We start from the raw sequence: 12,840 nt of genomic DNA on the forward strand, positions 1-12,840 counted from the left end.
TGTGCTATTGAATATATATGTATCTGATGGATGTATTTATATGTATTTTATGTATGGATTTTCTGTGATGGGTGTTACCTAAATGGTGATTGGCTGTGCCACACTATAAAAGGCCACCATATGTGCTCTTATGTTATACTTGAAAAAGGCCACAATATGGCCGAAACGTTGTATTTTGTACTGGCAGAATAAATTTTTGATACAATTTTTCACCCAGACCGGATGCTGTTCCTCTTCCTTATTCCGACTGCAAACCCTGTCTTATGAGGAAAGGTTGCAGGATTTGGGATTGTTTAGTTTGCAAAAGAGAAGACTGAGAGGAGACTTAATAGCTGTCTACAAATATCTAAAGGGCTGTCACATTGTAGAAGGATCAACTTTATTCTCATTTGCACAAGGAAAGACTAGAAGCAATGGGATGAAACTGAATGGGAGGAGACACAGATTAGATATTAGAAAAAACTTCAAACAGAGGCTGGACAGACATCTGACTGGGATGATTTAGCGAATCCTGCTTTGAGCAGGGGGTTGGACCAGATGGCCCAGGAGGTCCCTTCCAACTCTACGATTCTATGATTCTAAGTGCAAATAGCACAGAGAACATTGTGTAACAGTAATAAGTAGTAGCGTTGCGTATCCAGCATCAAAGGGAGATGGAAAACTTGGTAAGAAACTGTATATATCAGTATCTATGAGTGTCTCTGACTTTCTGCTTCGGCCTTCTTCTTACCTCTCTGTAGACTTTTATGAGAAATTGTCGTTTCCTGGACTCTCAGTGAATTGAGAGTAAATGATCATCACAAAACAGGGGAGGAAAAGAGTTATATAATGCAGTATGTGGGAGAGCTATGTTTCTGTAATAATGTAAATTACACAATTTCCTTCATATTTCTATTGCTATTTAAAAGTTGTTTTATAATTGGAGGTGCCCTTTAAGTTTTTTATTTCTAAAATGTGAATGCAACCTTGGCAATCTCCCGTGGCACAGCACATTAACTGAAGGCAAAGTCAGGCTCAAAAACACCAATGACTATTTCTTGTTGGACACCAAGCTTTGTTTTTCACTTTTTGTTCCTAGAACATGTGCCATTTGGAATACATGCAGAAACTAAATGAACCGCACCCACTTGTCCTTGGTTAAGAGCAATAAGTATGTACACAGTATGTGTGCAACAGAAGTGTTGAAAAGAGCAGATTAAGCAGTGTATACCAATTGTAAGAGGCAAAGGAACGCACTCATGCCACGTAGCATGTATGGTGCTAATACTTATTCCATAAGAGAATTGATCTAAATAACAGATTTAATATCTTGATTCAAAAATATAAATTCAAGTCCACTATTTCAGACAACATATACTTATAGAATAAAAAGATTTTCCAGGAATTCACATCCTTTGATTGGCTATCTATATCTGACTCCACAGGGTATGACACTCAGTACCCCCCATGATCTATGGCAGCGGCCTCAAACACACGGCATTCTGTGCCCCGCGGGCACCAGAGCTCCTGTGATGATCGCGACCTGGTCCAGCAAGCAACCTCAGACGTACATTCAGTAGAAATGTACTGCAGTGTAGACAGCCATCGACTCACTGCACCGCAATACCTACACTAACCACCGGCTCACTGCACTGCAATACCTACACCAGCCACCACCCTATCAGAGGCTGACACCGGCGGACAGGCTGTAGAGAAGGAAGAGGATGGTGATCGCCAGGAGAGCTACACAGGTGCAAAGAATTGTTTTTTTATGCGTATGTGAAGAGTGTCAGGATGGGAGACATTATTATACTTTAAGTATAGGATAGGCCATCAATGTGTATTTTCAAAAAATGCTTTGTTCCCAATGCTGCAAGTGGACATCATGCAACTCATGCAAATCTAACACAAATTCCAGATGCAGATGTGAACAGAGCCTTGAAGGGACGCTGTAAATAATATTAGGGCAAATTGCTGGTCCTTAGAATTACAGGTCCACAGCCCCGATTCAGTGCTACTGCTTCTTTTCAGTGTTAGGCCGGGGGTCACACTGGCGAGGAATACGGCCGAGTGAGAGGCGCTAAAAGCACGCATTAGACACGGACCAATGATTCTCTATCGGGTCCCTCGCACCAGCCGTATATTTCTCATCCGTATTCTACGCTCCGTGCCAATCGCAGCATGCTGCGATTGTCAGCATACTACGGCCGTAGTACGCCAATGCAAGTCTATGGGTGCGCAAAAAATATGGATTACACACGGGCCACACATGTTACTTGCGAGAAATACGCACCAGGTGTCTTTTAGCAAAGCCGGCAATTCAGTGCGCTATACAGTAAGCTCACACTGACAGGTTTAATAAAGAAACGAAAGAATAGATATAGACACATAGAATACATAAATATATACAGTATACACTCACTGGCCACTTTATTAGGTACACCTGTCCAACTGTGTGTTAAGACTTAATTTCTAATCAGCCAATCACATGGCGGCAACTCAGTGCATTTAGGCATGTAGACATGGTCAAGACAATCTCCTGCAGTTCAAACCGAGCATCAGTATGGGGAAGAAAGGTGATTTGAGTGCCTTTGAACGTGGCATGATTGTTGGTGCCAGAAGGGCTGGTCTGAGAATTTCAGAAACTGCTGATCTACTGGGATTTTCACGCACAACCATCTCTAGGGTTTACAGAGAATGGTCCGAAAAAGAAAAAAAATCCAGTGAGCGGCAGTTCTGTGGCCGGAAATGCCATGTTGATGCCAGAGGACAGAGGAGAATGGGCAGACAGGTTCGAGCTGATAGAAAGGCAACAGTGACTCAAATTGCCACCCGTTACAACCAAGGTAGGCAGAAGAGCATCTCTGAACGCACAGTGCGTCGAACTTTGAGGCAGATGGGCTACAGCAGCAGAAGACCACACTGGGTACCACTCCTCTCAGCTAAGAACAGGAAACTGAGGCTACAATTTGCACAAGCTCATCGAAATTGGACAGTAGAAGATTGGAAAAACGTTGCCTGGTCTGATGAGTCTCGATTTCTGCTGCGACATTCGGATGGTAGGGTCAGAATTTGGCGTAAACAACATGAAAGCATGGATCCATCCTGCCTTGTATCAACGGTTCAGGCTGGTGGTGGTGGTGTCATGGTGTGGGGAATTTTTTCTGGGCACTCTTTGGGCCCCTTGGTACCAATTGAGCATCGTTGCAACGCCACAGCCTACCTGAGTATTGTTGCTGACCATGTCCATCCCTTTATGACCACAATGTACCCAACATCTGATGGCTACTTTCAGCAGGATAATGCGCCATGTCATAAAGCTCGAATCATCTCAGATTGGTTTCTTGAACATGACAATGAGTTTACTGTACTCAAATGGCCTCCTCAGTCACCAGATCTCAATCCAATAGAGCATCTTTGGGATGTGGTGGAACGGGAGATTCGCATCAGGGATGTGCAGCCGACAAATCTGCGCCAACTGTGTGATGCCATCATGTCAATATGGTCCAAAATCTCTGAGGAATGCTTCCAGCACCTTGTTGAATCTCTGCCACGAAGAATTGAGGCAGTTCTGAAGGCAAAAGGGGGTCCAACCCCTTACTAGCATGGTGTACCTAATAAAGTGGCCAGTGAGTGTATATATATATATATATATATATATGCATTCTATGTGTCTATATCTATTCTTTGGTTTCTGTTAGAAACCCTGTCATAGGGCTCCATTATATGTCAATTTTGCAAGCCTGCGAGAAAATCTCACCATACGGATGCCATACGGATTACATACGGACGCTGACATGCGCAAAATACGCGACCGCACCTTGCTTACGGATGACATACGGAGCACTGTTTAGGGGTCATTCATCCGTATTACGCATGTAAAATACTGACCGTATTTTGCGTCGGTTAGTGTGACCCCGGCCTAAGGCTACATCCACACGTCAGTTTTTCTCATTCCTTTGCTGCCTGATTATAGGAGTGTACCCTGATAGAATTTAATGGAACCATTCACATCTTAGTTTATTTTATAGATCCGTGTTTTCATTCTGTCAAACTCAGTATATGCATTATTCTTATCTAGTTTCTCGGATCAAACTCGGCCATTCAAATCTTTAAGAAAAACGGAAGACATGCGTTTTACATCAGTTTTACATCTGCTTTTAACTGATACGTTGCTAATAGTGATGAGCGAGTATACAGTTTTGTAACTGTTTTTTTCACCTCCATTTTTTTACTTTTTTTCCATTGACGCTTAGCAATTAGTGATGAGCGAGTATACTCGTTGCTCGGGTGTCCTCCGAGTATTTCGACGTGCTCGGACATTTAGTTTCTGTCACTGTAGCTGCATGATTTGCAGCTTCTGGCCAGCCTGAATACATGTGGGGGTTGCCTGTTTGTTAGGGAATCCCCACATATATTCAGGCTGGCCAGCAGCCGCAAATCATGCAGCTGCGTCAACACAAACTAAATCTCCGAGCACACCAAAATACTCGGAGGACACCCGAGCATGCTCGAGAAAACCCGAGCAACGAGTATACTCGCTCATCACTAATTGCTAAGGGTCAATGGAAAAAAAGTAAAAAAAATGGAGGTGAAAAAAACAGTTACAAAACAAATGTAAAAGAAACGCAAAATGTATGCTAAATGAAAGAAAAACGGCCCATGTAAAAATAGAAATGGACATGTGAATGCAGCCTTAGGCCGGTTTCACATTTGCGTTTAAGGCCGCAGCGTCGGCCTGCACACGGCCACCGCTAAGCCCCAACCCCTGCCGCGCCGCCTCCGATAGCTCCGCCTCTGGGCGCATGACGCTGCATGCGTCATGCGTCCCCTATCTTTATCACTGAGGACGCAGGCCGTGCGCAGTATGCGTTTGGCGACGCCTGCGTCCTTTTGACGGTGCGCCGAGCGCAACCAAATTGCAACAGGTTGCGTTTGGCGCTGGTCGGCGCACCGTCAAAAGGACGCAGGCGCCGCTAAAACGCATACTGCGCACGACCTGCGTCCTCAGTGATAAAGATAGGGGACGCATGATGCATGCAGCGTCATGCGCCCGGAGGCGGAGCTACCGGAGGAGGCGTGGCAGGGGCGGGGCTTAGCGGCGGCCGTGCGCAGGCCGACGCTGTGGCCCTAAACGCAAATGTGAAACCGGCCTAACTCTGCTTTTCTGCTGTGCAAAGTACTGCAACACTGCACCATACCTTAATAGCGTCATTATTGCTATTCCATGCACAGTATGTGGCCAGAACAGTGAATACCTCAGATGTTGAACCCCACAATCTGAATTCTCCACTGAACTTTGTGAGTTGGAGTTACTTACGCAGGTGGACTGTCCCCACAGAACTTCCCAATCCTCTTGGCATCATTCATCTCTCCTCCATTAAATACTGCCACGTAATCATATCTGCAGTAATTGTCCCTCTCCACATCAAACTTCTCAAATCTTACTTCAATTACCTGCAATAGGAGGGAAGGAAATAAATGGAAAATCCTACATATGAGTTTTAATCCATCTTACTGTACTAGTATCTATCTTATTAGGCATCTATCCCTAATCACATCAGCTTCATTATTACAATTATGCGACTCTAAACACATCACTTATCTTGTACTCCATACACATTCGGTAAAAGTAGTCAAACAAACTTTAATACATTTTTAGACACATATTTATATGGGATAAGTACAATAAAAGTTCGCTTATTAAGCTTAATAAAAAAAAAAAAAAGGTAAAAGTCATCCTAACCCGCCAATCTCATCAGAATGAACTCCCAACTCTCCTCTACCAGATGATTTTACAGACATGAAGGACATGGCCAGTAGGATTTAAGTTGCCTATCTTTTCGTTCAATGTAGAGATAAATCAATGCCAGAGATGTCCTGACAGTGGCTCTCATTGCGGAAAAAATAAGAGCTCAGCAGAGCTGAACGTTCCTGCAGTTGGAGAGACACAGCTGTTGGTGGAATGATTGTTCAGTCAACTGCCTAATGTGTATGGGACCCTTTAGTAAAACACCAGATTACTAGATGTTCTGCAGGTCCAGAATCTGGTGAATTGGTGAATTCAACTCTGCACTATAAGGCTATGTCCACACGCTGCGGATTCACCAGCAGATTTTTCCGTGCGGATCCGCAGGTAAAACCGCAGGTAAGTTGACCTGCGGTTTTACCTGCGGATTTGACTGCGGTTTTCCCCTGCAGGTTTGACACCTGGACAATGGACTTGGTGGCAAACCGCAGCGGAATCCGCAGAAAGAATTGACATGTCAATTCTTTCTGCGGATTTAAAACCGCAGCTTTTTCGCAGTGAAAAAAACTCAACATGTGCACTGCGGATTGTAAATCCCATAGACTTACATGGTACTGTACACTGTCTGCAGAACTGCTGCATATCCGCAGCGGCCAAAACCGCTGCGGATCCGCAGCAGAATCCGCAGCGTGTGCACTAGGGTGACCGCAAAAAATCGATGTCGGAATTTTGTCCGTCTGGACCCCACAAAACGATTCCCCTTTCCAGATATTGAGATAGCCAAAATTTGAGCTCAATCAAACGACGTTAACCCGTGCCGCTCGTCGCTCAAAGTTTGAAAAAATCCAAATTGAGGTATTTTAAGATTTAGGTATTTTGCATAGTCTGTTAGACTTTAAAGAATGTGACAACAACATTGCAGAAATAGCCCTGACCAAATTTTCGAACCATTTGTGGTATTTGAATGCAGAGTTGGTGGGATTATCGTTTTTTGATCCCACCATTACAGACAATGAAAAGTTGTTAATGGCTAATAAATTGCTCAGTAGCACAGATGAACCATCAGAGCACGCTAGGGTTGTAAATCCAAAAGTTAGGAAAGAACAATTAAAAGAGGTAGGAAGTAACCGACTTTAACGACCTTCTGACAAAAAATGAAGAACAAAAGCAATATGTCCTGCAAGTTGTAAGCAAATGCCGAGCATTATATTCTGACGTTTCAAAAACTACTTTAACAAAAGCTCTAGAATAGATTAGATAACTATGTAAAATTATCAACTCATGTAGGTTAGCGTGCTCTGATGGTTCATCTGTGCTACTGAGCAATTTATTAGCCATTAACAACTTTTCATTGTCTGTAATGGTGGGATCAAAAAACGATAATTCCACCAACTCTGCATTCAAATACCACAAATGGTTCGAAAATTTGGTCAGGGCTATTTCTGCAATGTTGTTGTCACATTCTTTATAGTCTAACAGACTATGCAAAATACCTAAATCTTAAAATACCTCAATTTGGATTTTTTCAAACTTTGAGCGACGAGCGGCACGGGTTAACGTCGTTTGATCGAGCTCAAATTTTGGCTCTCTCAATATCTGGAAAGGGGAATCGTTTTGTGGGGTCCAGACGAACAAGATTCTGACATTTTTTCCCCCCCATATGAGATCCGGTCACCCTAGTGTGCACATACCCTAATGCAGACCACGACTACAAAAGTATACAGGACGATTAATGCAATGAATCATTAATATTATATTATATTACTCTGAAGTTACGTATAATAACGATTAGTTATAGATGTAAAATGTACTTTGGCACTCAGTGGTGTAAATGTCAGGTCTTGCGGTATCACTAAGAAGTGGATATATTAAGATATGGTAAAATTGAAGAAGATTGATGGATGTAAATATTAGGTGTGCTGTAGCTCATGAGAAAACATGACGTTAACACAATGTGGGAGATCACTAAGCAAAATGTAGCAGAATTCTGGTACAATGTGCATCAATATTGTGGTGTACAAGGCAAATGAAAGCCTATCAGTTAAAAATAGTAGCAGCAAGGATGGATATTAATGATAAAACATAACTTTTTATCCACGGCTGCTAAACAAACCAAATACAATACAATATAAACGATAAACCAGTGCACGTTAATAACATAGAATAGTATTACCCTTTAGATGTCCTGGATGAGCCATCCAAAGTTCTTGATTAAAAAAATGGGGAGGTTCTTTTGCTTAAATAACCCTGTCATGCTCCGCACAAGTCTCCTGTCCTAACAAGGACAGTACCCAACTGTGGTCCTGCCCTCAGTAGTGTCTTATCGTTTTCTCCCAATGCGTTTCATCAACCAGTACAGGTGGACTCATCAGGGGAGCATCAGTAATTTTAGGGAGTTAACGTATGGTTCCAAAATATGGAACTCTTATTAGAGGGTTATGGGTCGCCCTCCCAGGGCTGTGGGGTACTCGGTACCGGGCCGATGTCGGCGGGATGTGTCACAGCAGCGGTGACCCGGTCCGTGGACCTGGGCTCCCAATGTAAAAAGGAGAATTGTAATGGGGAAATGTGACTGGTGGAATGTGGTTAAATGAATAGTTTGTGACGCCAACCTGTGGTATTCGGCAAGTGAGATGTTGAGCTGACGCTGCATGCAGATCCTCTGGGGCTGGTGGTGTGTTGCAGCCAAGATGGTGAAGCTCCCCACAGGGGGAGCTGTAGCCCCAGGGCAGTGTAGATGTAGGGGGGAAGAGAAGAGGCACAAGCGGTGTGGGAGCTGGTACCCAGATGTAGCGGTGCTGGGTGTGTTGGCGCAAGAATGAATGGAGGACACCAGGGCTTGTAGTTCCAAAGCTTTACTCACAGTCTGTAGTACACACAGGTGCCTGCCTCCATGTTTTGTCCTCCGGGTCAGGGACTCAATCAACCTCCAGGCCAGATGGAATGCTCCCTTCCAACACTCCGCCAACATGTGCCTTTCTGAACGTCTCCTCTTATAGCGCCTTTAAGTGTGAAGTACTCCCAGCACTGAGTTACAATGGAGTGCCTCCTGACAGATGTTCCCAAGAACTCTATTGGTACGGCAGACAGTTGTAGCCTGCTTCGGGGACTCTTTACTCCTGAGTACCAGCTCACTATCAATACTGCTGTTGTGCCCCAAGTCTTAGATGGGAGTAGTGCATTTACAGCCCACTACTCCACCGGTGTCTGCTGTAGAACCATTAGTGTCCTTACAACCTCGGGGACCGGGCCCCGGCCTTGCGCTTAGAACTTCTAGGCAGGGTTCTTCCTCTAACCCACGTCCTCTGTTCCCTTTTACGCCTACGTTCCATACTAGTCTTTCCTTCTTATGGAAGATCAGGTTTCTGTTCAATGTCTTTTTCCTTCTTTCCTTTCCCGTGCCAGCAGACCCAGGTCACTGAGATCTGCTGCAGCACCTCCTTCCTCCATCCCTCTCCCAGGGATCTTCTCTCCTCACTCCTCTCCGACTGACCTCAAACTGACTGAAATTCTAAACCTTCCCACTCTTTTATGTATTCTAACTCCATCCTCCTCCCAGCACATTTAGTGTTCCAAGCAGGGAGCCACCAAAGGTGCTCTGCTACACACCAAGCAGGGAGCCGCAATGTGGCTTTGCTACACTACTGTGTTGTGTGGGATGCAGGTGTTGGAGTGTGGTCAGGAGCCTCCAACTTACCTGGATGGTGGGGCACCACACCACAGGAGGAGGTGCAGTACCTCTGTGGCGACTGAGCCTCAGGGGTGCCACAGTTAGAATAGTGACTCCAAGATGCATAGTTATATACATGCGACCTATCCAAATGTTGGACTACCTATTTGTGACCACATTTAGGACATCTAGGCGTGATGGGCCAGAACTTTGGTCCATACCAAAAGAACCTTTACAGTATCCCCACACTTTAGTTACTGGACGGGGTTCCCCTTCTGTGGGATGAAGATATTTCCATAGCCCATATTCCACTGGAGTGGAGCATTGATTGTCTGATGGATTCCTCCCTGTGAAATATCACTATGTCTCTCTTGAATGAGCTATGGAAATATACCACTGATATGGGTCTAATACTGATATTAAAGGCTACATATGGTGAGTTAATCATCTCAGTGATGGGGCCTCTCTTTGACTGAGATCAGTGCTAGTATGACCGCACTATCCTTTGGTATCGGCAAAACCCCCTATTGATTAATGTATCCATCAGGTCACTAACCTGCGCATGATGCTACGGCAATGACAGGGGTATGGGAATTTCTCTTTAAGTATATACACGTCATCAGTTACATGTCCAATTGAAGTGCTAATCACCGCCTACTAGTGGACCTGCGGTGAACCCTTCTAGCCTTCTAGCCTTTATATGTCATGGATAGCACCTCCCCCTTATGTCTATATCTTCCCACTATTCCGTTTGCAGGGAATCCCTCTGGCCCATATTTCTCATGGACTGTACCTCCCACTGACGCATACCTCCACCCAATGTCCCGCTAATCACCGCCCACCGTCAGGCCTGTGGGGAATCCCTCTGAGCCTATACATGTCATAGATCATACTGACAGTTACCACAGCCCATTGTTTCAAAGTCCTAGTGGACCTCCCTAACGGGGCTTCACTGTTAAATAAGTATAACTATTTTTAAGTAAAGACCCCTCCTTGGAATGTAAGGAGCTATCTTAGTTTCGATGCGTAACGCTGTGGGGATTCTCTCCAAATATAGATATATACCAGTGACCTGACTGATGATCACTGCCCGCTATTCGGCCACTATGGAGACCTTTCTTGATTGATGGCTCAGCTTATCCGAGCGTGCGCATTGTGAATCTAAATATTCTCCCAGTAACAAAGCAGCGCTATAGTGAGGGTTAAAATGGCCGCTCTATTTACACAAATAGATAGGAGAATACTGACATGCTCTAGAGAGGCTAGAACAATGCAAATGAGAAAGGTGATGGTGGACAAACGTGATTGGACGGTTGTGGGACATCAGCAAGCACTGGCAAGTCAGGGGGAAAGTATGTCAGACGCGATTGGGGCCTCTCAGGTGTGGTATACTGGGTATTTAAATACACATGGTATAGGGCCAGTGCCTTAACATTTAATCTGTGAAGCAGGCAGTACTCTGCCAACAGGGTAGCATACCCCTCAACCTGGGCAACTCCTCAGTACCCAGAATCCTATAACTTTTCTTAGGTTCCATATTTTGGAACCGTACATTAAGTCCCTAAAATTACTGATGCTCCCCTGATGAGTCCACCTATACTGGTTGACGAAACATGTTGGTAGGGAACGATAAGACACTAATGAGGGCAGGACCACGCTTGGGTACTATCCTTGTTAGGACAGGAGACTTGCACTGGGCATGACAGGGTTGTCTATAATCAAAAGACCCCCCCACACATTTTTTAATCAAGGACTTTGGATGGCTCATCCAGGACATCTAAAGGGTTAGACCATTCTATGTTATTAGTGTGCACTTGTTTACCATTTATATTGTATTGCATTTGGTTTGTTTAGCACCTGTGGATATTGTGCATTTTTTTATTTCATATGGTATACATTAAAAGTGATGTTTTATCATTAATATCCATCCTTGCTGCTGCTATACTGCATTTATCATGTGTTTCATACACTCTGTGCCATTGTTGTCCAGGCCATCTGATTTAGTAGAAAAGGAGCATGAGTTAAGGCAAAGAGGTGTAGCCTGAGATGCATGATGCAAAATTGCAACCAGAAGTTTAGCACCAAAGGCTCGATTCATCAAGGTACCGTATATACTAGAGTATAAGCTGATCCGAGTATAAGCCAAGGTACATCATTTTGCCACGAAAAACTGGGTAAGCTTATTGACTCGAGTATAAGCCGGGTATGCATTGTCCCCCATCCCTGTCCTTGTCTGCATGGTTCACCGATCCCTGTCATTGTATGTATGGCTCCCCCGTCCCTGTCATTGTACGCATGGCTGCCCCGTCCCTGTCATTGTATGCATGGCTCCCATGTCACTGTCCAGGTATGCATGGCTCCTAATCCCCTACCCTTGTATGCATGATTTCTGTTAAAAAGAAACAACAACAAAAACAACCTATTTACCTGCCTGCGCGCCCTCGCTGGCTCTGCACCTAGTTCCGGCGCCAGCAGCTCTTCCGGCCCTGCTCATTAAGGTAATGAATATGTACTCCACACCTATGGGAAAGGAGAGGCGTGCAAATTCATTACCTTAATGAACAGGGCCACGTTATCGCTTGGCTGGAAGAGCTGCTGGCGATGGAACGAACGAGATGGAGTGCCAGCGAGGGCGCATAGGTAGATAAATAGGATGTGTGCTGGAAGCAGGCGGCTGCAGCTGGCACTGCGCGCGATTACTGCAGCAGCACAGGCTTTAGCCTCCTGTGAACCGCTGCTCCGCCGCTCCCCCTCCCTCGCCGGCCCTCTGCTTCAGTTTACTTGTATATAAGCCGAGGGGGGCATTTTCAGCACACAAAAATTTGCTCAAAAGCTCGGCTTAAACATGAGTATATACGGTATTTATAACAGATTTCCGGCATAAAACATCTTGACCTGTTGCTAAATTTTTCTGCAATGTAAAATTGCACAAACAAATTGCGACTTTTGCCATTTTCACACGAGTCTCGGACAGTCACCCAAAAGTGAGTGGAGGTGGGGTGGACAGTGGCATGGCAAAGCCCACCTGGCTTATTAATTCATCAAAATTGACACCTTTTTAGTGTCACAAATTGCACTACAAATGTACTTTAGGCTCTGACTGGAATAATATTTCTGATGGAGGTGCATGCTAGTTGTAATAAGGGCCTAATTAGAGACATGCACCATATAATGAATTAGGCACATTTCACTCAAGTGGTCACTTCATTAAGACTAGCATGCAAAATGCCAGTCTTAAGTAATTGAGCCCTACGTGTATTAATTTATCATCCAGCATTAGCCACCTGTGTGCATTTTTTAAGCTGTCTAAATATTAGACAGTATTAGCAAATCTTACTTAAAGGGAGTCAGTCACGCAATATGATTAAAACCAAGCACATGCGCGCAATACATCCTTTTTGTGAAAAAAAAGTTGGGTGCACCTTCCCAGCTCCTTATTTTC

The 12,840-nt window shown here is 44.5% G+C and overlaps 1 protein-coding gene across 1 annotated transcript in view; it reads right to left on the bottom strand.

Moving 5' to 3' along the window:
* PCOLCE2 (procollagen C-endopeptidase enhancer 2) overlaps positions 1–12,840 on the bottom strand; it is a 172,165-nt gene that overhangs the window by 74,783 nt on the left and 84,542 nt on the right. The window contains exon 5 of the mRNA XM_073579105.1: positions 5,300–5,436. Within this exon, the coding sequence (XP_073435206.1) occupies positions 5,300–5,436 (137 nt within the window). The remainder of the gene's footprint in view (positions 1–5,299; positions 5,437–12,840) is intronic.

This window comes from Dendrobates tinctorius, unplaced genomic scaffold (genome assembly GCF_039654945.1).
Source record: "Dendrobates tinctorius isolate UK_male_01 unplaced genomic scaffold, ASM3965494v1 ptg000060l, whole genome shotgun sequence".
NCBI classification, from domain to species: domain Eukaryota; kingdom Metazoa; phylum Chordata; class Amphibia; order Anura; family Dendrobatidae; genus Dendrobates; species Dendrobates tinctorius.